Source organism: Aethalodelphis obliquidens, unplaced genomic scaffold (genome assembly GCF_003676395.1).
Source record: "Aethalodelphis obliquidens isolate GAN/ISIS:26980383/991018 unplaced genomic scaffold, ASM367639v1 scaffold28, whole genome shotgun sequence".
Classification (NCBI taxonomy): Eukaryota; Metazoa; Chordata; class Mammalia; order Artiodactyla; family Delphinidae; genus Aethalodelphis; species Aethalodelphis obliquidens.
Window position 1 is genome coordinate 8,521,339 of NW_020837972.1, and position 25,606 is coordinate 8,546,944.

General features: G+C 42.4%; 3 protein-coding genes across 10 annotated transcripts in view; 1 reads left to right on the top strand and 2 right to left on the bottom strand.

The window, feature by feature from the left end:
• Positions 1-3,467, bottom strand: part of TMEM116 (transmembrane protein 116) — a 131,608-nt gene extending 128,141 nt beyond the window's left edge. Inside the window, exon 1 of one of the 4 annotated variants that reach the window (XM_027124611.1) lies at positions 3,222-3,462. In XM_027124611.1, the coding sequence (XP_026980412.1) occupies positions 3,222-3,317 (96 nt within the window). In that variant the 5' untranslated portion in view covers positions 3,318-3,462. The other 3 variants (XM_027124610.1, XM_027124609.1, XM_027124613.1) reach the window with 3 other exon arrangements.
• Positions 3,468-3,577: 110 nt separating this feature from the next.
• ERP29 (endoplasmic reticulum protein 29) lies at positions 3,578-11,334 on the top strand. Its single transcript, XM_027124614.1, has 3 exons — positions 3,578-3,874; positions 8,467-8,605; positions 10,509-11,334. The coding sequence occupies exons 1-3, from the start codon at positions 3,731-3,733 to the stop codon at positions 11,009-11,011; spliced, it is 786 nt and encodes a 261-aa protein (XP_026980415.1). The 5' UTR covers positions 3,578-3,730; the 3' UTR covers positions 11,012-11,334.
• Positions 11,335-12,785: 1,451 nt separating this feature from the next.
• NAA25 (N-alpha-acetyltransferase 25, NatB auxiliary subunit) overlaps positions 12,786-25,606 on the bottom strand; it is a 73,802-nt gene continuing 60,981 nt past the window's right edge. For 3 of the 5 annotated variants that reach the window (XM_027124598.1, XM_027124599.1, XM_027124596.1), the window contains 2 exons: positions 22,098-22,244; positions 12,786-15,653 (listed from right to left, as the gene is read on the bottom strand). In XM_027124598.1, coding sequence (XP_026980399.1) covers positions 15,531-15,653; positions 22,098-22,244 — 270 coding nt within the window. In that variant the 3' untranslated portion in view covers positions 12,786-15,530. Of the gene's footprint in view, positions 15,654-16,262; positions 16,602-22,097; positions 22,245-22,989; positions 23,038-25,606 lie in introns of those variants that run through there. The other 2 variants (XM_027124595.1, XM_027124597.1) reach the window with 2 other exon arrangements.

Genomic DNA, 25,606 nt, shown 5'->3' on the forward strand with positions numbered 1-25,606 from the left:
TTCTTAAAGGAGGATGGGCTTGGAGAAAATCATACTGTGGAGTAAATTTTCCTTCTATAACAATTTTTTAATGTGAAATCTGCTTTAAGTGTTCATTAAGACATCTATGTCAAAAAAACTAGTGTTAATATCACGAAAACCTTGCAGGGGAAAAGCAATTAGCTCTAAGGGATGGGATAGCTCCAAAGTACAATATGTGATCTAAGAAGGGAATGCAGCAAGGACCAGTGGAATTTTGAGAGACAGCTATGGAATAGTTCCTCTTTCATTGACTTGATTCATTTATTCACAGCACAAGAATGTACTGAGCATCTACCATGTGCCAGACACTGTTCTAGGTGCTGGGGATATAACAGTGAACCAAAAAGACAAAACAAAAATAAAAACAAAAACAAACCCATCCCTCACGGGAAACAGATACTTAGAAAAATAAGCAGGGACTTCCTTAAGTGGTCCAGTGGTTAAGAATCCGCCTTCCAACGCAGGGGACGCAGGTTCAATCCCTGGTCGGGGAACTAAGATCCCACATGCCGTGGGACAACTAAGCCCATGCGCTCTGGAGCCCGTGCACCACAACTAGAGAGCCCATGCGCCAAAACTACTGACCCGCATGCCCTGGAGCCCACAGCCCACAACTAGACAGAAGCCCACACGCCGCAACGAAGAACCCACGTACCGCCACGAAAGATCCCGTGTGCCACAACTAAGACCCAATGCAACCAAATTAATTAATTTTAAAAAAGAAAATAAGCAAATTATACAGTATGTTAAGCTGAAGAGTGCTATGGAGAAAATAATAACAGAGAGAAGGGAGATGGAAAGCAGGAAGGTATCAGGGAGGAGCAATTTTTTTTTAAGTATGGTCAGGGTAGATCTTAGGAAGCTGACATTGGGTCAAAGACTTGAAGGAAATGAAGGAGCCGGCCATATGAATATCTTGAAGAAAAGTGTTCTAGAGGGAGAAAGCCAGCACAAAGGCTCTGAGGCAGGAACATGCCTTGTGCATATGAGAAATAAAAGATGTCAGTGCAACTGGGGGCTCACCAGCTTGATGATGTTAGAAAAAAAGATGGGAGAATTTATGTATTAGTTGTCTTAGCAGACCATGCCATTTTCCTTCTCCCTTACTCCAGCTGCTACATTGAGTCATATGCACACTCAAGTAACATACCTTGTCACCTCCTCCTTCCTACCTCACCCAGGTGAGCCTTTTGATTTTCCACAACAGAGTCAAGTGTGGGATTTTATGACTTCCTAAATATGGAGAGTTTTACTTGGCTTATTTGTGTAGATTGTTGTTGTCAAGGTCCTGAAGCCAAGAATCTAATTATACCATGAGGTAACTGACTGGGACCAGGGCACTATTAAAAGGCAGCATTAAGATAATTACTGCACTTTTGCAATTCATAACAAAAGTACCAATATTTCCCTTCCCTCTCCAACCAATCCACTTCTTGCACTTTTCTCAAAACCTACTTCTAAACTAATCATGACTAAAAAGTCACTCCTGATCAATCATAGTAACTACTGTAGATGTACTCAATGCATTTATATACTCAGAAGTGGATACTAGCTCCTTACTGACTACAGGACAAAATAGCAATTTCCTAATTTGATTTTCAAGATTCTCCCCTACCTGGGCTTAAAACTGTCTTACTATCTACTGTTTTGAGAACTCCCTCAAGCAAGCCAGTCATTCCCCAAAACATCATGCTCATTTCCACTTCTGCTCTTTTTTCACTTGTTCTCCACCTAAAGTGTTCTCCGTTTCCACCTCCCACATGAAGCTTTCTTTAACCACCTTAGCTCACAGTAATTATCCCTTCTTCTAACTTCTATTCATTTGTCTATGTGGTGCATTTTCTTTAATAATTTATTAGGGCAAACTCAAAATAAATTTTTCTGAACCTTCCCAACACACACACACACTGGACTCTCTCAAAATTTCTATCTAAACTGGCTGCCCAAGATTGGCGATTATCTTTGATGACTACTTTATACATACATACATACCTACACAAACATTTATTGGACACATGCAATGGTTAACTTGGTGCTAAGCCCCTTATAATGCATTATATAATTTATTCTCTTACAAGCATATCCATTTGTTCAAGTCTTGTGAATTCTACCCTATAAAAGTTTCTCAATTCCAACCTCACCTTTTCATCTTTCTATTAGGTCCTATTACAGGACCTTAATCTCTCCCACCAAGACTATTGCAGTGAACCTCCCTGACCTCAGCTTTCTCCATTCCAATGCATCCCCTTTATTCCCGAGTGACAGCAAATCTAACGTCACTCTCCTAGCTACAGCCTCTGGTGGCTCCAAACCCTTTAGCTTGATAAGACCCTTTACAACGTGCCCATTTACCTTTACAGATTCATCATGCTTTCCCCCTTGCTAGAAATATCCTTTGGTGTTTGCCCTGCAAACACCTCCTCTTCTCTCAAGATCCAGTTCAAAAGTCATCTCCCGTCTATAACTTTCCCTGACATTCCTGAGCAGGGCTGACTGAATCTCCATCTGTGCTTTCACGAGACTGTAATATAGTCTTATTTTCTACCGATTACACTATAATGACTATAATGGTTATATTGCTATTCCCACGTCTCCTTCCACCACTGAGTTTGTTCAGTACACTGCTATCTCTTTCCTCTTGACTCTGTATTACCGCAGGCAAAAACCAGGATCTGGTGTAAACTATCCTGAACAAACACCTCTTGAAGAGAATTACTAGGATTTAAAAAATATATATCTTCAGGGCTTCCCTGGCGGCGCAGTGGTTGGGAGTCTGCCTTTCGATGCAGGGGATGCGGGTTCGTGCCCCGGTCCGGGAGGATCCCACGTGCCGCGGGGCGGCTGGGCCCGTGAGCCACGGCCGCTGAGCCTGCGCGTCCGGAGCCTGTGCTCCGCGGCGGGAGAGGCCGCAGCGGTGAGAGGCCCGCGTACTGCAAAAAAAAAAAAATCTTCAGAGAGCCCAGGACACAGCTCGACGGGTACTCAGCTTTCACGGAAGCCTGTTTTTATAGGAGCCTGGAGCCTCCCTGGTGAGGCACTCACCACAGAGTAGGTCTCATATCGGACTGGGAAGCGGCAGGAGTGGCCCTGACTGCCATACTGACGAATAGCTGAGTCTCACTTACCACCTCGGGTCGTGGCTAAGGGAGGGAGAGGAGTATGACTGAGGGGTAGTAGCACAGTCAGACTGACAGACTAACCGAAGGTAGCAACAGGTCCCAACCGACTGCCTGACGGACCAAAGGCAGGAAGAAATGACGGCTGGCCTCGTCATCTTCGAAAAAGAGGATAGCCATCGAAGAGCTGCAAGGACGCCAAGCACGCGCTTCACGCCGCGGCTCACGCGGAGAAGGACGGGAAAAGAGCAGGCTGGTAGCAAGCCTCGCTGAGTGCGCGTGCGCGGCAGTCTCTCCTTCCTCCTCTTCTTCCTCCTCTTCTTCCTCCCCTCCCCCAGCCTCCCCGGCACTGCCGTCCAACCCCCACACTGCCACGCGGCCAGGCCCGCTCTCCCTAGGCCTGCTGGGGCTTCGCCGAGTGCGCACGCGCGGCAGCTCCATTTCCCCGCCCCTCACGTGGCTCCTCCCTCTCACCACGCCGGCCTGGCTGTACACGTGAGCGCACCCGTGCCCGCCTTCCTAGCCACGTGACTCCCGGCTCCGCGCTTGCTCCACTACAGCCTTCCTATCCCTTACTGCCAGAATCCGGCGTTATGGCTGCCGCTGTTCCCCGCGCCGCTTCTCTCTCCCAATTGTTTCCCCTTCTCCTGTTCCTCCTGCTCCTCTCTGCTCCGCAAGGCGGCAGCGGCCTGCACACCAAGGGCGCCCTTCCCCTGGATACAATCACTTTCTACAAGGTAACGGGGCGGGGGACATCGCGCACAGGTGCAGCCAGACTGCCCAGGGGAGCGCGCACCCGTGGGGGACACAGGGGACAGAGAGCTGGCAGGAGGTGGTCTGTAGCGACAATCCCGTGACTTCCCACCGTCCTGTAGGACTGGTGGAATCTGGGCCGAGGCCGTATGATGACCATGGAGCATACGTGTTCCAGGGTCCTCGCGCACCTTTGCAGTATTTGCACTTGCTTCCTCTTTTGCAAGAGAACTGCAGAGGTGCAGCCGAGGGAGCCGGGTGCCTCTTCCCGTCGCATATGGGAAGAGGGCGGTGCCGGGCGAGATCCAATCCTCAAATCCCAAGTAGGAGACTCGGAGGGCGGTACTAGGCGGACGCCACCCGTCTGTGGTGGGGCAAGGTTGGAAACGCGGCTCGTTAGCCTGCGTTTCAGCGCCCCTCTCCCTTTGGCTTGGCTTGGATTGCAGCCACTGTCCAGATATTCTGCGTCTCCTTAAAAAGTGCTAGGGTTAAGAATAAGCTTCGGTTCAACCACCCTACAGTGAGTGTCTTGGGCCTGGTGACAAATCAAATCGGGTCGAGACATGGAAGGAAGGATTCGCCTCTACCCCCGCCTTCATATTTATAGAATTGGGGTCTTGGCCTCGGTAAATGGACGTTGGAAATATTGAAGGCTGAATGCAGTCCCAATCCCTTAATTTTACACCCACTGGCACCTTTTTAACTTCACCTATGAGATGGGCAAGCTAAGTGTTGAGATTTATTAATTTATTTTCTTAATTTGTACCCGCTGCTGGGAAGTGAACCAAGAAGTGAAACCAAGAAGTGGAGCTCTAAATCTCTAAATCTATCTCAAGTGGTTTAACTACTCTTCGTATTTTCAAAAGGGTTCCTTGTGGAGTTGGCACCTGTGGCTCATTGAATGCAAAGTTTCAAGAATTTAAAACTTTGCTGGTTGTCAGGCACACACCCCACAGCACCCTTTGCTTTAGGGGGCTTTCCTGGCAAAGTGACACCCCTACCACCCAACATGGATATGGGGTAACATCACAGACCACATGTGACTTAGAGGGAAACTGCACTGTAACAGTAGTAGTATTTCCTAATCAATTGGTGTGCTTCCATCTTTACAGCTACCACCCTAGTCTAGGCTATGGTTATGTAGCCTCCTCACTAGCCTCCCTGTTTTCACTCTGGAGCCTCTCAGTCCAGTAGCCTAAGTCCTACATGATCTGACCCTTGCTTCCCTCTCCTCTCATCTCCTAATCATTCTCCTCTTTGTGCCCTCTGCTCCAACCACATATGCCGTGCCCTCTGTCCTTTGGCTGTTCCTAGCTCAGTACTGCCTTAGGCCCTTTGTACTGGCAGTTCTTTGTGACTAGAACATTCTTTGCCCAATCTTTGAAAGGCTGGTTGCTCCTCGTTGTTCAGGCTTGGGTTAAATGTTACCTTCTCACATTTCCCCCTCCCCCAGTCTAAAGTGCCAGTCACATTACCCTGTTTGATTTCTCTGTAGAGCACTCATCACTGATTTTTTTTTCTTGTCTAGTGTATTGTGTCCCACACTAGGATATTATATGCTTGTGAAGAACTACCTTGTGTATCTTGTTCACTGATCATCTGCACAACCTAGGAGGTTACCTGTTACATAGAAGATGCTCAATAATAATTTGTCGAATGAATGAACAAATGTTTTCTCCAGTCCCTTTCTAAATCTCACTCTCTTCCTTCACTATTGAACAAAAGGGGAGCTTCCTAGGGTTACCATATCCAGGAGACTTGTTCCGTGCTTTGCCTTTCAGAGATTTCCAGTGTCTTTTTTTGTTTCTTGCCCTTTACCATCACTAAAAATGAGAAACCCTGTCTGTTTTCTTTACTGCTGTGTTCAATTAGAACAGTGCCTGGCACATGTTAGGTCCTCACTACCTTTTTATTGAATGAATGAATGAATAATGAATTCATCTATACATTGAAGAAGCAAGTCGACTAAATGTAGTTTATGGTGGAGCTGATTCCTCAAGGATGAAGAAAGGAGAGACTTCTATTTCTTTCTCTTTTTTTTGGCCGCGCTGTGCCACATGTGGGATCTTAGTTCCCTGACCAGGGATCGAACCCGTGCCCACTACATTGGAAGCACGGAGTCTTAACCACTGGATCACCAGGAAAGTCCCGAGAGAGATTTCTAAAGCAGTTAAGAGGTACAGGTTGAGTAAAAGAACAAGAAAAAATTAGCTGTGCAAATGTTTGCCATTCAAAACCATTCTGCTGATGGCTAAGAATGGTGAAAATAAAAGATGAAGGCCTCTCAATTCTATTTCAGTGTTACACCACTGTATGATTATTAATATTATTCCATAATATAAATGTAGGCCCCTTGAAGTTAGGTTTTCATGTGTTCTTTTATAAAATTTTCCTGGACATGTAGCATCTGCTATCAAAGCCTGCCCTGGTTTTGTTCATTTATCAGATATTTTCAGAGCATCTGCCACATGCCAGGGCACTGTTGGGCACTAGGGATAATACAGCAGAAAACAGGTCAGAGACGGTCCTTATTCTCATAAATTATATTTTAGTGGAGAGGACCGACAATAAGCAGATAAGGATTTCAGAGAGTGATTAATGCAGTGAAGAAAGTCGAGGGCAGTAGCCTGCTAGAGTATGATGGAAATGAAGCAGAATTAGATGGTATGAGTGGGGGAGGCCTCTCCGTTAGGAGATGACATTTGAACTGAGCTTTGACAACCATGGAAAGAACCAGGGAAAGGGCACTCTAGCCAGCAGAGACAGCAAATGAAAAGGCCCTGAGTGGGAATGTTTGGTGTGTTGAACTGAAATAAGGCCAAATGGGCCAGAGGGATGTAATCTGATTTATATTTTTAAGTCTTCCCTGCTCTTAGACTCCAGAACTCAGAATTTTTGGGGTCAGTGACCACTTAAGGATTACCTGTTCTGGTCCCTTCTCCCTCTTCCCTTGTGTCCTCTGGTACTGTTAAATATTTTTTAAAACCTAAAACGAAATGGACAGCAACCCACAGTAAGAAACAAGGACTAACAAAAACTGGACTGATGTCAGCTTGACTTAATTATGGCAGGGATTGCCTGTGATGAAAAATTAACCCGTAGTGATGACTTTGATTAGAAAAATTAAAAGTTGTAGGAGGAGGGGAGGCAGTACTACCAACCAGAGGCAGCTTATTAGATAAAATCTATGCATTAGGGGCTTCCCTGGTGGCGCAGTGGTTGAGAGTCCGCCTGCCGATGCAGGGGACACGGGTTCATGCCCTGGTCCGGGAATATCCCACATGCCGCAGAGCGGCTGGGCCCGTGAGCCATGGTCGCTGAGCCTGCGCATCCGGAGCCTGTGCTCCGCATCGGGAGAAACCGCGACAGTGAGAGGCCCGCGTACTGCAAAAAAAAAAAAAAAAAGAGTAGAGCAACTGAAAATCTATGCATTGGGTGAAACCATCAAAATGAAGTTTTAGAATTCCTCAATAAGTTAAATATAGAATTGCTATATGACCCTGCAGTTCCACTCCTAGATATATTCCCAAAAGAGATGAAAACAGGTGTTCAAACAAAAACTTGTACACAAATGTTTATAACAGCACTATTCACAAATAACCAAAAGGTGGAAACAACCCAAATGTCCACCTACTGGTGAATGGGTAAACAAAGTATGATATATCCATACAATGGAATATTTGGCCATAAAAAGGAATGAAATACTGATGCATGCTACAACATGAATGAATCTTGAAAACATTATGCTAAGTGAAAGAAACTAGGCACAAAAGGTCACTTATTGTATGAGTCCATCAGAATAGACAAATCCATACAGACAGAAAGCAGATTAGTGGTTGCCGGGGGCTGGGGGAAGGAGGATTGGGGAATGACTGCTTAATGGATACGTGGTTCCTTTTCGGGTGATGAAAATGTTCTGGAACTAGATGTTAGTGATGGTTGTGCAACACAGTTAATGTAATAAATCCCTGTGATGTAAATTTTACCATAATTGAAATAGAAGTCTGGACCCTGACAGTTTAGGTCTTAGAGATCTAACTTCAAGGAAACTAGTTTAGGGAGGGGACATTGTCCCAAGCCTGGCCTCTCAGCAACTTCCTGTGAGCCCTGAAATTGCAGAGTGCAAACTCTGGACTCCCTAGCCAGAGCATCCTCCGTGGTGCCAACCCCTTTATAGACGGTTGTTTGGTTTGGGTCAGATTTCTGGTTCATTGCCAGAGAAAGGCCCCTGGGATGATGGGCACGACAGGGGCCAACGTGAAGTGGCTAAGGATGCGTTTCCTTAGCCTTACCAAAAGGGCCACTGGAGGAGAAGGCCTTAGTACATCTATAGCATTGTTTGTTCCAGACAGTTTGATTAGTGTGAGCAACTACTTAATGGGGTACTCAGTAGTAGACACTGTCAAATTGTTAAGTGAATCAATGGGTGAATGAATGAATGAAAGTTAGTATATGAGAGCTTGTCTCCCTTGTGGGCTTGTTTTCCACTGTTTCTTAAACAGGGGTCCCTTGGGAAAGGGACTTAGCCCCAGAGGTCCTTGGGAACCCCCACTTGCTCAGCTCTGTATGCCCTCAGGTCATTCCCAAAAGCAAGTTCGTCTTGGTGAAGTTTGACACCCAGTACCCGTACGGTGAGAAGCAGGATGAGTTCAAGCGTCTGGCTGAAAACTCGGCTTCCAGCGATGATCTCTTGGTGGCAGAGGTGGGGATCTCAGGTATGGATAAGTCTGGGATGACTGAGGAGGGCAGAGAGGGAGGAAACTAGGAATTATTTCCCTACTTATAGGGGGAATACCCAGTGCCTTTCTGTCTGAGCCACACATGAGGAGTATAAATGGGGTCATGTCCTCAAGGAGTCTGGTACCCACAGTAAGCTTAGCTTGAGCAGATTCTGTGACCACAGAACCTCAGCTCAGCCTTGCAGGTGCCTGAGGGGAGGGAATTCACCGTCCTTCACCCTTCACCCACACTGACATCAAACTTATTGTGAGAGCTTGGAGCTCTCCTTGCAGGGGACTGTAGTCAGAGGGGGTGCCTTGCCTCCCGGGGGACAGCATAGTCAGTTTTTCCATCTTCATTTCAGCTCTTTTGTACCAAAACTATTGGGTTTGGGCTTTAGCTCAAATCCACCAGAGCTGCCACTAAACCAAGGGTAGCTCTCAATGATAGGGACAACTTTAATACATAGTTGCCAACATTTAGTGGTTTTTCAGTCTGTAAAGATGTACACAGACATTGCATTTTTAATCTTCACTTGAACCTCGCCTGAGAAGCGAGATGCATTATCTCCTTTTTATACTTGAGGAAAACTGAAGCTCAAGGAGCTTAAATGATTTGTCTCAGGCCATGGGGTAGCAAGGGGCTCATTCAGAACTCCTCCTAAGTGTGTATTCTTAGGAGGAATGCAGTAGGTTCTTCCCTCTCTGCTTCCTCCCAGCTGAGATGCCACAGTTCCCTAGTGAGCTCTTGAGTCTGGTCTTGGATAGAGGTAGCTGTCACACTTCTTCAGGGCAGTTGATCAAGTCTAACTCAACTGTGAGTCCACTCCTTTGGGGCTTTAATAATATTAACAATAGCTGACATTTCTGAAATGTTTATTATGTGCCAGGCCACTGTGCTAAGTGTTTTACATGTATGTCATCCTGTGGCAACTCTGTGAAGAAAGTTTTATGACTCCCCAAATGAAGAAACAGATGCTTAGAGTAACTTGCTCAAGATTATAAAGTGCCAGAACTAGGATTGGAACCCCACACTTCCTTTACTACTACCCAGTAATAGGTGGTCTTGGCCATTTCTTCTTGGCCAGGTGTAAGAAACCAGTTATAGCCCTTGGGGCTGCTGCTGCCTTTTGGGAAAGACATAGCAAATACTAACAGCTACCACATATTAAACACTTAACTCTGCCGGGTTAAGTGCACATATCCCCTCATTGGGTCCTCCCAACAGCCCTCAAGTGGTAGGGACTGAGTTCGTTACCTACCACATATTCACTAAGCTCCAGCCAGACTACGCTTTGTAATCCTTAAATATACCCAGCTCTTTCCTGCCTCAGAGCTTTTGCACTTGCAGTCCTTTCTGCCTGAGACACTCTTCCCACAAATTGACGTGTCTGCTGTTGATGTCTCTGATATGTCTCCTACATATTCAGGTCCCTCAGTTCATGTCATCTTCACAGGGAGGCCTTCCATGACCGACCGAAGTGGGCCGTCTCACCCAGTCACTGTGTCATATCACCATTTTATTTTCGTCATAGCACTAATCACTTTGGTTCATTTGTTTATTATCTCTCTTCTCACTTTTTGAAGAGTATGAGCTCTTTGAGGTCAGCAAGCTTGATACTCTTAATCACTCTAAATCACAACTAAGTCCCCAGCACTTAGAACAGTCCCTGGCACATAGTGGGCATATAATAAATATGCAGAATTCCCCTTTTTCAGATGAGGAAAATGAAGTTCAGAGAGATTAAAGGATTTGACTAATGCCACATGGCTAGGAAGTAGCAGAGGAGGAATTCAAACAGCCGAGATTCTTCTTCCCCTCAGCTCAGATAGGCTTCACAGCAACCTCCTGCCATACCTTCCTCATGTTTTATTCCTCATTTCTGGTTTCTACTCACAGATTATGGTGACAAGCTGAATATGGAGCTGAGTGAGAAATACAAGCTGGACAAGGAGAACTACCCAGTCTTCTACCTCTTCCGGGATGGGGACTTTGAGAACCCAGTCCTATATAGTGGGGCAGTTAAGGTTGGAGCCATTCAGCGCTGGCTAAAGGGACATGGGGTTTACCTAGGTATGCCTGGTTGCCTGCCTGCATATGACACCCTTGCTGGAGAGTTCATCAGGGCCTCTGGTATGGAGGCCCGCCAGGCCCTCTTGAAGCAGGGGCAGGACAACCTTGCAAGTGTGAAGGAGGCTGAGAAGAAGTGGGCTGAGCAATACCTTAAGATCATGGGAAAGATCTTAGACCAAGGTGAGGACTTCCCAGCCTCAGAGATGACCCGGATCACCAAGCTGATTGAGAAGAACAAGATGAGCGATGGGAAGAAGGAAGAGCTCCAGAAGAGCCTAAACATTTTGACTGCCTTCCAGAAGAAGGGGGCGGAGAAGCAGGAGCTATGAAGAGGCACTCCAGGGTTTTCAAGGGTTTGGTGGGGTGGGGAGGGGTAAGCTACCTGCTGGCTGTGAGACCCTCCTGGGATATAAGGGAGTGGTAGGAAAAGTGGCACTAAACCAGAAATCTGAGTATGCCCAGATATTGATGCTGGTGTGACTATGCTTGGAACATCGCTGTAACCAGTCTGGTATAGCTGGTACATTTACTCAGATGGCTTGTGAAATTCCCCCTCAGAAGGAACTGGTGCTATAAAGAAGAGTGTACTGCCCAGGTTTTTGATAGATATAATTCTGATTCAATTAAAGTTTCTGTGTTTTGGTTAAAAGGACCTGAAGCCATTCAGTTTTCTTTTACAAATTATACTTTGGCCTATGACCTGCTTTCTCCTTTGAATTTATTTTTTAATCTAAGGTGGTGTGGACTCTGCTCTACCAGGGTAACAGACTACCAATAACTGCTTTTCTCATACGGAAAATAGTACATTACCTGGGACCCACTTTTACTAAGATATATGGAAGCGGAGGTTGCAAAACTCTGTTCCCCAAGCATAAACTACTATAGGTACCCCACAAATAATTTTTATAAGCATTTGGCTCATGGTTGCTTAGCCTCCACTTGTTACTATGAAACACATGTCTGCATTGAGGCAGTGACAGCATCTCAAAAATAGGGAACATGAAAAAGTATAAACCTGAGCCCACCTTTTGGGGAAAGTCAAAAATGGCAGTGAGGTATACCCAAGTGCCCACTTTTTGTTAAAGGAAAAAGAGAATGTTGGGGTGCAGTTAATTCATAACTGAAGAAGCAGGCAAGAACTTTTTCAGGGCTCAAATAAGGGCATTTAGTATCATAGGACAGAAAGGAAACAACTAGGAGGAAAAACAAACAGCTCCTCTTTCTACTGTGTGTGTCTGAATAAATGATCTCAGCCTATGGGTTCACATACCCTTGGATAAATCATGTCATCCGCCTGCCTGAAATCCTCCAGTAACTTCCCACTAAATTTAGAAATCTCATTTCTTCCCCTGGCTACAAAATCCTGATTGCTCTAATCCCCACTCCACCTTCTATCTCAATCTGTACCCCTTTTCCGCTCCTTTCATTAAGTCCCAGGCACTTGAGCCTTTTTTTTTACAGTCTCTGGAACATGCTCAGCAGTTTCCTGCCTTGGGGCCTTTGACTTGTATTTGCTTTTCAATAGCTGACTCTTCATCATTCAGGTCAGATGGCACCACTCAAGAGGTCCTCTTGTGACCCCACGTATCACATACCCTGACATATTTTATTAATCAGGACTTAATTACAAACTAATATTTATTTTTATTGTCTCTTCCCCCACTTCAGCCACTAACTAGGATATAGAGTTCATTTACCATTATATCAGCAGAGCCTAACACGGAATCTGGCACGTAGTAAATAAGTGCTCAACACATAAATGTTGAATTAATGAATGCGAGCACGCAAGGTACTTTAAACAAAATAACTAGTGGCCTTGGAATAATTTTAAATTCACAAATATTACCATCTTGCTGAGGAATATAACAATACAAAATTGAGATGACTTACACCATTTAAAAGGTTGTGGCTTCTAGGAATCTGAACAAAAATGAACCAGGCAGAAATGCCAACTTAAGATGAAAGTGTTTAAATAAATTAACCCATCCATTTTAAATAGATTTGCTATGCTTCACTTAATTCTGAAGAAGGAAGAATATATACTTCCCATATTAATAAATCACAGCAAAAAAGTAGGAAGAGTTTCAATAACAAGGCTGTAGATACATTGAAACCCCTTTTTATATTAAAAGTTAGAATGAAAGACAAATCCAGATTGAACATAGTGATTGCAAAATATAATGCAATTTTGAACAATTAAAATTATGAAAATATACAAAATTGATGGGCAACACAGCTAGGCATTTGTACATTTTCCATTATGTGGAGAACACTAAAAAGTTCTCTACCTTTTATCCACATCAGATAAATGATTTAAACCAAATGTTTGCTTTGGAGAGTCTTAGGATCTCAGTAGTATAAAAAGCAGTAATTTTTCAGTCTGTAAACAGTAGTCGTGTTTTTTCTCCTTTTCTTTTTTTTAAATATCAGTTTTCCACACAAAAACAAAATAAAACAAAAAACCCACACAAACTAAAAACAGCAGCAGCAGCAATGAGTTATTTGGGAATTCTCTTCAAATACCAATTACATACAATTGCTGGAGAGGGTGCTTTTTACTCATGTAAGAATATATGTGTATATATATATATATTTTTTTAACTGTACACAATTTATAGTGCATGACAATTTCCAAAAGAACAGATCAATAAAAGATATTGGCCATTTCTGCATAATTTCATTCTTTTTACAATTATCTCAAAATGTAAGAGGTTGGATGTAATTGAAATGCTACATTTAGTAGGGAAATCAACATGTAACAAAGGAAGCATAACCCCAACGTAACATTATCTGTCACTAAAACCAGTAGAGGACCCAGATGCCCCTAGGCAAGAGACTAGGTAGGTAGACCACTGGAGTCACACACTGTCCCTGAGGACCAAGGCCAGCCCACTGAGCACACATATGCTAGAATGATCACTGTCAGTTAATAGACTTGTTTCAAAGAACATTTCTATTTCTACGTATAGTATTTTTGGATATTCAAAGAAACATCATTTCAAGAACACATGCCATACACACATACCCCCAACCCCATACACAAAGTTCCATCTAAATAGACCATAGTTTTATGAAATTATGATGTTATTAAGTTAGATTCAGAATCAATCAGAATTTTTAATTCATCTTGTTCAAGGCAGTTCTTTTCTTTTGGGGTGGGGTATAACAGTTGTGGCTACCAATTAACATCAAAACTGGTTTTTTTAAATTACTGGATAGACTAGGATTTCCAACAAGTCTTATTTTGACCATGTAATTCAGTAATTTTCAAAAAAGTTTCCCTACAAGTTGAGACAGTTATTAATCACCCTACCAAATTGTGAATCTAAGAAAGTCAAAATGATAGGGACAAAATGCAATTGCTTTGCATACAGAGATTTTCCAAGCTCTTTTTTGGTTGCTTTTAAAAGAAAAAAGTATCACATTTCACTGGAGAAGTGAGTTGGAAAGGACCTTGAAGGTCTTCAAGACCAATCCTCCATCAGATATTTGAATCTCCTCATCAAATTCATTTCTTTGCTTTTCAGAATTATTAACTTTAACGGTATTTGGGTAACAAAGACCAAAAACAGAGGCACAGATTCAAACACAAAAAAGTTACCAAAGCAGTTGTATAAAATGTGTAACATTTTCAAGAGCAATGTTTATCTTTTCTGTCAAACCAACCTCTGAAGCCATAGTCTTGGGGAGCTCCAGATGAACAAAGTAAACACCATCCTGGTAATAATTCTCAAGTTTGAAAAAGGTAAACTGAACCTCAAGCCCAACTGATAACATTTCTTTTGCCAGCCTAAGTCTTAAAATCTAGGTTAAATCCATATTAATATACATTCCTTCCTTTCTTCCTTCTCAAACCTCCCACTTAAAAAACACTAAAGTATTAAATCTTTACTTTCAAGCATATATACATGTATATACATTTACATATACATGTATATACGGTTGAAAATATACATATATATGTAAAAGCATATACATATATATATATAGCTCACAAAACCAATGACACTGGTATTAGACTTGCCTGCATAAATTATGTACACCTCTCTTCTTTAAAACAGTGATTCCCATCTTTCCCAAGTAGACAAAAGACAGCAAGCTAGTCCTCAGCAGGCTTATCAGTGGTCTGCACTACTTTCCCCTCCAAACAGCTGTACGGTAACAGAAGGCTACTTCTGATTTAACTCTCACAGGAGCTAGGATGGGGATGTCTCGGCCATTGGGATTATTAAGCTGAAAACCGACAGCCTGTGGGCATCGGAGTGATGTCCTTCAGTGGCAGGTGCTTATGCCAAATTTCATCTGAGGTCCTTTGGGTACCTGCCTTGGGTTCTGTGGGAGCCAAGCATTTGAGGAAGCCTCAAAACCAAACTGCTAATGTGGAAAGAGGGCCTGCTCCCAATCATGGTCCCCCTCTTCTTCTGCTTTCTGCTTCCTAAGGCTCAAGGACCAGACCAAAACACGCACTGCTATAATGGTAGGGCCATTCAGCTGCTCTGAGGTCAATGCTTTATGCTTAATGTCTATTGCTGCTTTCCCCCCACCCCACCAGATGTTTCTGGTGATAGAAGGGAAGAAGAGTGGGGTTCTCTTGTGGCTGCCATATGCATATGAACATGTATAAAAAGTGGTCAAACCCAGATGAGGGTCCTGCTTCTGGTTTATATACAATAATTTAATCAGTTGTACACATTTAATACCTAAAAAATTAATTCACGATCAAAGTCCTTCATGCATTTTATGAGGAAGTTCTGGATTAAAATGATGGTCAATCAGATGTAGCTTTTGCCTGGGAAGATGATGTCATTTTCTGTTGTAGAGTCATCAGTGCTTGTGGTTCACACTAACTTAAATTTTTAGTTTCTTTGTAGTCTCAAGTCTTTTTTTCAGCAGCTCCCCAATTTCCAGAAGTGAGTGCAGGTAACTGCTCTGCACCTTCCCTTGTACAGTCTTTGAAAATTTTCTCTCTTCCTACAAAGGAAACAAGAATTAGTGGTCTTGCTCAGAAAGCATTCCCCCAGATTAGAGATCCTCAGGTATAAATTAAAATTACCACTACCTCTGGTCTCACTGCAAGCTCCATCAGAATAGAGTGGGTCATTTTCAATTTCATTAAATGCAAAGATGGCTAAACTCATCACAGATGTATATTTTTCCATGTGACTTTTCACTGAGACCCCTGTTGCTTTAGCATTACCAATCTTTCAAGTAACCTTTGTTATAAATTATATCAAGTCGGAAAAGCGAGATTTCTGATTTCTAGTTTTCATCAAGAGAAAAAGTTAGGGGCTTCCCTGGTGGCGCAGTGGTTGAGAATCTGCCTGCCAATGAAGGGGACACGGGTTTGAGCCCTGGTCTGGGAAGATCCCACATGCCGTGGAGCAACTGGGCCCGTGAGCCACAACCACTGAGCCTGCGCGTCTGGAGCCTGTGCTCCGCAACAAGAGAGGCCACGATAGTGAGAGGCCCGTGCACCGCGATGAAGAGTGGCTCCCGCTTGCCGCTTCTAGAGAAAGCCCTCACACAGAAACGAAGACCCAACACAGCCATAAATAAATAAATAAATAAATAAATACTTTTTTTAAAAAAAGAAAAAAAGTTAGAAAATTATTACTAAGTACTTTAGCCATAAAATTACTACTATTTTGTTATGAGCTGTACAAAGTGGAAAAATTGAGGTTTCTTATTATTAGTTTCATCGGAAAAAAAGTAGAAATTTATTATTCATTTAGACTTATCACAGCCACTTTTTAAAGGCATCAAATTTACCAGTATCATCTTTTCTAGTTACAATATTGACAGGCCTCCCTCCATGTTGACAAAGTCCACGATCATGTTCCAGAGGCCAAACAACTAAAAAAGACCAGTTTTCCTAAGGCTGCTCAAATATGTGAGTTAAATATTTGCTGCACGTTTGACCTGTGGTAGAAAGCACAAAAAATAAAGGGGATGGAGTGTTCAAACACAGAAAGAAGGTTGGCTGAAAACTGGTTAGCTTTACATGAAGTTGGCAGTACTTTAAAGCCCAAAAGAAACCAACAAGTTTCTGACCCAACAAGTGGGTCATTTTATGACCCAACAAGTGCATAAAAAGGTATGTACACAAATACATTTCATTCAGTACTATATGTAAAAGCAAATGTATAGAAACAACCTAAAATATGTCCAATGGATGTGGTACATTCATATTTTGAACACTATACAGTTGTTTAAAAGAACAAGATTGATCTAGATGCAGTAGCCTGAACAGAACTCTTGAATACTGGTTGAGTGAAGAACTCATTGGTTGAATTTATGCTTCTGAATAAAATAAAGTGTATATAATTTACTTTAAAAAAACCTAACAGATGTTAGAGTACATTATAAAGTTACATTAAGACCAGATGGATTTTTAAAAAAGGGTGGGGAGGAGGACACTTCCCTGGTGGTCCAGTGGCTAAGACTCCACGCTCCCAATGCAGGTGGCCCAGGTTCAATCCCTAGTTGGGAACTAGATCCCACATGCATGCCACAACTAAGAGTTCGAATGCCACAACTATGAGCCCACATGCTGCAACTAAAAGATCCCACATGCTGCAACAAAGACCTGGTGCAACCAAAATAAATAAATATTTTAATAAGGAGGGGAGGGTGTCTTGGCATACAACCAGTTTCAGTGGATACCGCTAGGGAAGAGGAAAGGGGACCAGGACTAGAGGTAGTACTCCAGAGGCCTTGTTCATAGTGTTTCAAGTTTAGAAAGAAAGGAAGGGAAGAAAAAAGTGAACCTAATGTAAATGGAACTGAAGTTGTTTTTTTTTCTTTTTTTTTTTTTAACCCAAAAGAAAGTACTAAGCACTACATGGATCCAATATTTGGTGGCCCGTGCTGCTCAGTATGTTATATGTATCATGACTTTAACAAAATAAGGCAATATACAGCCATTATTGTTTTGTTTAATCTTCACTATAACCCTATGAAGTAGGTATTATTTTATCTGAGCAGGACACTATGGGGCCTTCCTGGGACAGGCCTTCCCCCATATCCTCTGCTTTAGCTCTTCTCTGAAGTACCTAGATAATAGTATTTGATGCAAATTTCCTGAGTTGTTTTGCAGATGTGAAATCAATCCCCCCACCAAATGGAAGATGTTAACTACTTGATGACCATGAGCACATAAGCCCCAGGCCTCCTGGAGCCTAAGGACTGATAAAAGTTAACCCCTGTGACACCACCCTGTTCCCCCATCATCAGCCAATCAGAGAACTGTGCACGATCTGATCACACACCCTGCGACCCTCCTCCCTCACCTGGCTTTTAAAAATGCTTTGCTGAAACCCTTCAGGGAGTTCTGGGCTTTTAGGGCATGAGCCACCCGTCTCCTTGCATGGTCTTGCAATAAACCTTTCTCTGCTCCAAACTCCAATGTTTCAGTTTGTTTCGGCTCACTGTGCACTGGGCATGCGAGCTTGCATTAACATTATTATGATTTCCATTTTCCAAATAAAGAAATTGAGGCCCAAAGAGGTTAAGCGACTTTCCCAAGGTCAAAAGATGAAGACAGAACCAGGGCTTGGAAAATCTAGCAAGTAGCCCAGAGTTAAGGATAACCTCTAGAATAATCAAAATGAGAAATCTTATTCCTCATTTCAGGAGGCAGATAGATCTTTCAACAAGAACAACCACTCAATCCTCTTGACAACAGCAGGGCTACTATGCCTGTCACCTTTGTATCCAACAGTCCTTCCCACATACCACTGAGGCAGGAGATAGATGGGCTCCAGGCTAGGCATTTACAACTGGCCTCCTGTTCACACCTCATGGGATGAGGAGAAGATGAGCTCCAGGCTGGACATTCATTATCAGTCCCTATTTACATTTCCTGAAGCAAGAGACAAACGGGCTCCAGGACTACATGTTTATGACTAGACTCCTGTCTATATTTCGAGATGTGCACCTCAATATAAAAACCAGCAACAGGGGCTTCCCTGGTGGCGCAGTGGTTGAGAGTCCGCCTGCGGATGCAGGGGATACAGGTTCGTGCCTCGGTCCGGGAAGATCCCACATGCCGTGGAGCGGCTGGGCCCGTGAGCCATGGCCGCTGAGCCTGCGTGTCCGGAGCCTGTGCTCCGCAACGGGAGGGGTTACAACAGTGAGAGGCCCGCGTACCGCAAAAAAAAAAACAAAAAAAAAACAGGAACAGGGTAAATAACCGGACACTGGGCATTTTTATGGCAGGGACAGACTGGGACTAAACCCTATTAAATGATCCAGAGGTCACACACCTCCCATCCTTGGGGCAAGGGAAACACTACGCATGTGCAAAAGCCTACACAGCGTCGAAAAGGCAGGAGATGCCAGACCATAGTAAGTCCTGCCATCTCCTCCCAGAGGCCTTTGCAGTGGGATCCATCTTAACTTAGAGGTGCGTGCGCACCCAGGGGAGGGTCCAGAAACAAATTAGCCCTGGGGTCAAAACAATACAACTGGCCAAAAAGAAGACAAAGACCCGGAAGACTGACACCTTATAAAGGATTTAAACTTCCCAAAGGCGCTACTCTCTGAGTTCGCCTGTGCATCTTTCCGCATGTACTTTGCTTTTCCAATAAACTTTTTACTTTTCTTTACCTTCTGCCTCCTTGCCTGAATTCTTTCTTGCCAAGGCATGTAAGGACTAGGGACCCAGGCCCTAGCTGCTGGCCCCTGTGGTCCAGTGGTTAGGACTCCCAGTCTGGGAACTAAGATCTTGCTTCCTACTACTGCTCACTGCTGCTTGATGCAAGCTGCCGCTTACTACTGCCTGCATCCGAAATCACCATGGGCTCTGGCTCTGCCAAATGACTCATGGTGCACCACACAATTCACTTTCCTGCCTCTGTGCTGTTGTCTGTGCCTCCTCCTGCTTGGGATTCCTTTCCTCCATTCCTGTCTGCCTGGTGAAAATTTATTAATCCTCAGATGTCCCCTTTCCAGTGAGACTCTTTTTGACTCACTCAGATTTCTGTGCCTATATCGTATCTCCAATTTAGTAATTTGTATGCATCGCTCTACAGCCAGACTCTCTACAGTAGGTCTTTGATCATTATATTTCTACAAGCTTTAAGCCCAACAACAGTGAGCTCAATAAATTTATATCTACTTATTGAAAATCTCAAAGATGTCCGGCAAAGCCCAACCACATGAAGCAATGTGACATCTGTCCAAGTGTGCAATCCTTAAGATTTTAAAAAATAGGTACTATAGTTTCGAGTTCTTACTTTTCTATACTATTCACAAAAGGGGATGGGAGTTTAGAGCACAGAATGAGTTTGCATTTAATCTAAAAAGTCAAAAGTTAAACAGCTCCAAATCTACTACTATGAAGTACCAGATCTCTTTATAGGTAAAAGGGGTCCAAAAGGACTAGCAAAGACCTTTTGGCATGCATGTGGGGGCGGAAGGCAGATTCCTGCCTGGGATGTACCTGTTTCACAAGGATTTAATTACTAGGCCTTTACTGGGTAACCAAGTACCTGGAAGTCATAAAGGCTAATGGCAGACACAAATGTGTTTAAAGGTGATAGAGAAGAGGGAGAGGTGGAGGTGGTTCTGGATGGTGGGACTGGGAGGTGCTACTCTCTATTTTCTAATTCTCTTGTAACAAGCATACATTTTTGTCTGTAGAGAAACAGTGAAACACTACAGAGCAGTTAAAAGGAACAAGGTAGATAAGTTACTTATATGTAACGATCTCCTAGAGACTAAACAGAAAAACAAGAGACTAAACAATATGTATAATACGCTATCATTTGTGTTTAAAGGCAAGATGTGGGGGGGAGGGGCACGGTCATAACGTACTTGCAAATGGGTTCTCTAACTCAGGAAGATTACACAAGAAATCATTGATAACAGCAGTTCCTTCTAAAAAGGGAACTAGGGAATGGGTTAGAATGGAAAGGAGGCAATTCACTGGATTTTCTTTCTTTACTCTGAATTTTTTTTTTACCATGTACATATTTTACTTTTTAAAACAATGTAAGGCTTATAAAAAGGAAGACAAAAATATTAAAGAATTAATAATCCATCAATCAGTACCTCTAATTACCACTGAAGTCTATATTCATTCTAGTGCACATAAGAAAGCAGTTGAATATATAGCTTAACTGGCTAAAACCAAACTTCTAGCCAACACTTGTCTGCTTTCTTTAATCAGTCTTTGGAAATGTTAAATGCTCTGAGCCCTTTCCCACAGTAAGCCCTTTTTTCAAAGCTCTAACATGTTGACATTTTACAAAAGAGGGGCTTACAACCTTTTAAAGCTGGTGTGCCAAGCAAGATTCCATTCACTCCCTTCCCTAGAAGGGCCTGGGTGGAGGTCTTAGGCTAGGATGATGCCTGCCCTCAGATTGCTGGATGAGCTTCCTCATCAGCAGAGGCTTAGGTCAAACTACTCAAGGAAAGCATTTCCTCATGATCGGAGTTTCATCACTGGAACAACTAGCCAGAATCAGGTGGCTCCACCATTGCTCTTCTGGCTCCTATCAAAATCCTAAACCTACTCCAAGCTGGTGCATGTTAACTCACCTGACACCATTTGTTTGTTTTATTTAATTAACTTTTTCAAAAGAATCCCCTTTTTTTTCTTTTCTTGGTACGCGGGCCTCTCACTGTTGTGGCCTCTCCGGTTGCGGAGCACAGGCTCCGGACGCGCAGGCTCGGCGGCCATGGCTCACGGGCCTAGTCACTCCGCGGCATGTGGGATCCTCCCAGACCGGGGCACGAACCCGCGTCCCCTGCATCGGCAGGCGGACCCTCAACCACTGCGCCACCAGGGAAGCCCAAGAATCCACATTTTTAAAAGTGAGACTTTATCAGGGATTTTGGTAGCAGAATTTTAAGAAACCAGCCTAAAATAATGATCAGGAGAAAACTGACTAGTACCTTTGATTCCATACTTGTTTCCATTCCTTTTTGGCTGGCTTGCTCTGGCCTCATTATTACTGACATAATTAGTTCTGATGTCCAGCATCTTTCCTTTTCCATGTGATAACTGCTGGGCTGGCAAAGAAACCAGCCAATCCAACAGCAGGTAAGTTCTCAGTCAAGGAGATTGTCCCTGAATCTCAAAAGTATGGCTGGTTTCCTATGGTGCTCAAAACAGGGACAATACTAATTCTACTCTTCAACAATTCATCAGTTGTTTTCATAGTAAAAGAACACCCCCAAAAATGTATTCAAAGGTGGAAAGCGGGAGGGGGGATGAAGGGAGAGGAGACACCACCACCACCAAGACCACAGCAAAAAACCAGTGCCAGGCACCTTCTAATCACAATTCCCATAAGGAGAGAATAATGAATTAAAAATTAACTTGTCCCTGTGATAACAATAAGAACACTTGAATGTCTATATATAACTTATTGCTGATCAACTATAGTCTCTTACCATACAGTCTCTTACCAGTGAGAGGGAAGTGTCTTCTAAAATAAGTTCTTCAAGTTTAAGTGCAATTAGATGTGTTTCAAGTCCTTTAATATGATCCACAACATTCGAAATTAAAGTCTGAAGCCCAGTAACATAGTCTTGGAAACTGGTAAAGACAGGTGGCTGGAAAAAAAGATTTTTAAAAAGTTGAAAGATTATCCAACGTATTTCTCCCATGCTATATCACATAAGATATACTAATTTCATGCTATAGCATTACTTAATTCTATTAACAGTAACAGGATGGGACTTCCCTGGAGATCCAGTGGTTAAGATTCTGCACTTCCACAGCAGGGGGCACGGGTTCAATCCCTGGTTGGGGAAATAAGATCCCACATGGTGTGTGGTGTAGTCCCCGCAAAAAAAAATAGTAACAAGGATAGATATAGTTTTGGATATTAAGAGAGTCTCTCAAACCAAGGTAAATTTAATAGCCACCAAATGCTAACTCAGTAATGATGACTTTTTTTCAGTGTGGTTTTATTTCACTCTGGGGAAGTAGAGGTGAAAAAACAAATAAAAAATCTTAGTTGGTCATTATTCAACTTCAGGTTGGGAATCTCCTAGAACACCAAAGGAGATGAGAAGAACCAAGTCTTCATTTCTTCTCTTTATGTCTTTGAGATTTCCTCTAATGTTAATAACAGAAACAGAAATGCTAAATTCTAATGGAAAAAATGATGGGTGACAACAATCAAGAAAATTCTGAAAAAGAGCCGTTAAGGGGAACTTGCCCTAATAGATATTAGGGTATATTATAAAGTTACATCAAATCCCGATGGGACTGGCATATAAGTAAATTGACAAAGACTGAAAGAACACAAATCCCAAGATAGAGCAAAGAATATAAAGGAATTTAAATGGTTACCTTTCAAAACAGTGGTTTTCAAGTGGATGAATGGTACTGAATAGCTAGCTAGACATATTGTGAAATATAAAATAAATAAAATAATAAATAACAAAATAAATTCCAGACAGATTTAAATACTTAAATTTTTAAAAAAAATCCATCGACGCACCAGAAGAGGATTTAGGTAGTGGCTTTTGCGATCATAAATTGAAAAGGTCTTTCTAAACATAATACTAACCTAAGAACTGTTAAAAAAAAATCTTGGGGGAGGGGCAATAGGTGGGTGGGGGAGTGGGAGGTACAAACTACTGGGTTAAGATAGGCTCAATGACGTATTGTACAACATGGGGCATATAGCCAATATTTTGTAATATCTGTAAATGGAAAGTAACCTTTAAAAATTATACAAGAACTTAAAAAAATTTTTTAATCACCATACATTTGGAAATTATTGAATAGCACCTAAACAAAACAATGGTCAAAGAATAAATCACAAGAAGTATTAGAAAAAAATGTTTGCTATGTCAGATGAAGATATGAAGTACCAAATTTGTGGGATAAACATAAAGTGGTGATTAGCAGCAAATTTGGAGTCCAAATCCCATTAGAAAAAGGATAAAACCATAAAACCAATGATCTAAGCATTAATTCAAAGGAGTTAGGCATGACAAAAAATCTTATTTTTTAAAAACTACTATACTGACAAAAAAATCACTCAAGTTAAAAGACATGTCAAACTGAAAAAAACTGCATCATATATGAAAAAGGATTGTGTTAACACTACTATGTTAAGAGTCTAATAGCTCAAAACATATCAATGGAAAAAATACTACCACCACAATAGGAAACTTGGGCAAAGACAGAAACAATATCAAAGAAATCCCAGCAGTGATACAATTTAAAAAACAGATAAACACAAGAAACCTAGCCAATCAACTAGTTAAGGCCAGCTTTTCACTCAAGAAGTCTTCTTTGAAGGTGCAACATCAATAGAATTTTTTTAACGCAAATTGGAAAAAGGAGAGCACCAATGTTTGCCTATCAAATGGGTAAGGATACAGACACACCACACCACTGGGGAATGTAAAAACAGGTAACTCCAGCTTTTTGAAAGTTCGCTTCACGCCACTTAGCTTTCACGAAAGACCTACATTAGTACCTGTTTTGGTTAACCAAAAGAAATCCAAAGAGGATTTTTGCTTTCACAGGAAAAAGGCGGCGAAAAGCGTTTGCAGCAAGCTGTTACAGAAGCACCGCACACCCTTAGCAGCAAGAGTGGCACCGGAAGTGCCACTCAACATCAAGCCGCCACAGCGGTGAACTATGTCTGTAAGCATCTGTGCTTTATCTCAATTTACTTTGTGCATCCATTGTCCTAAGGTAATTGCTTCTTCCCTTTATGCCACCTGGGCTTACGAAAGGTTTCAAAGGAATGCTATACTTCTGGATAGCAGGGAAACCTGTATACATAGTAATGTCAGATCTAAGAGATAGCCTAAGGAAATCATATTATAAATTCATCTTGTGTTTGTCCTTTTTTTTTTGCGGTACGCGGGCCTCTCACTGCTGTGGCCTCTCCCGCTGCAGAGCACAGGCTCTGGACGCGCAGGCTCAGCAGCCATGGCTCACAGGCCCAGCCACTCCGCGGCACGTGGGATCCCCCCGGACTGGGGCACAAACCCGCCCCCCTGCATCGGCAGGCGGACTCTCAACCACTGCGCCACCAGGGAAGCCCTGTCCATATTTTAATAGCAGCACTATTTATAATAGTAAAAGAAAATCAGAACTAAACATTCAACAATGGGAATAAGTTATGATATATTAATATAACAGGATAGTACATAACCATTAAAAGTAATGAGATACATCTATATTTGCTGAAATGAAGAGATGTCTAAGATACCCTACTAAGTGAAAACAAAAACAAATAGCAAAGTTGCAGAACTTTCTACAGAGCATGATTCTGGTTTGTATGCAGCGGCTATCTCTGCTGGGAAAACGGGTGATCTTCACTTTATTCATATATTTAGGTTACACTGACAATCAGAAAAATAGGCGGCTATTCTCATTTTTGGAAATTAGAAAAGCAATAACTACAAAAACTCTCATAAAATTCAAATACCAAAAGCTATTGACAAGTACTAGGAGTGTAGGTTTTCATTAGAAGAGAAAGTAATCACACAACTCTGATCAATTCTTTCAAACTGCACTCATGGTCTGTTAAATTATCTTGAACAAAGTGAAGGAGAGAAATGAATGAATGGCAACACTCAGGACAAGTGTCAAATCTAAAATTGTTACTGAATTGTGCAGGAAGTTAATATTACTAATAAATCCATCAACATTTTCAAACGACAATGTTACTATATTCCTACAGTGAACAAAAATCTTCCATTAATAATAAAGATAAATTCGAACATTAACAAAACAGCATGCCATTAGAGAATAAATCCTAAACATCTTTCCTTATGAAAAGGATATAAATTATGTTAATGTTTTACACATGCAAAAATTAAATCAATTAAGATGGGAGGAAACTCCAAAATTGAATACAAACAGAAATAGATGAATCTTATTTACATCACACTAATATAATCTGAGTTTTTAATTCCAGTGCTTTTACAGAGTACCTCAA

What these genes read in the sequence shown, in the direction of transcription:
- ERP29 (XM_027124614.1), top strand. Translation starts at nt 3,731, where the DNA reads ATGGCTGCCGCTGTTCCCCGCGCCGCTTCTCTCTCCCAATTGTTTCCC. An exon ending in ATACAATCACTTTCTACAAG is followed by an intron (nt 3,875 to 8,466) that starts GTAACGGGGCGG and finishes GTATGCCCTCAG; the next exon opens with GTCATTCCCAAAAGCAAGTT. An exon ending in GGCAGAGGTGGGGATCTCAG is followed by an intron (nt 8,606 to 10,508) that starts GTATGGATAAGT and finishes TTCTACTCACAG; the next exon opens with ATTATGGTGACAAGCTGAAT.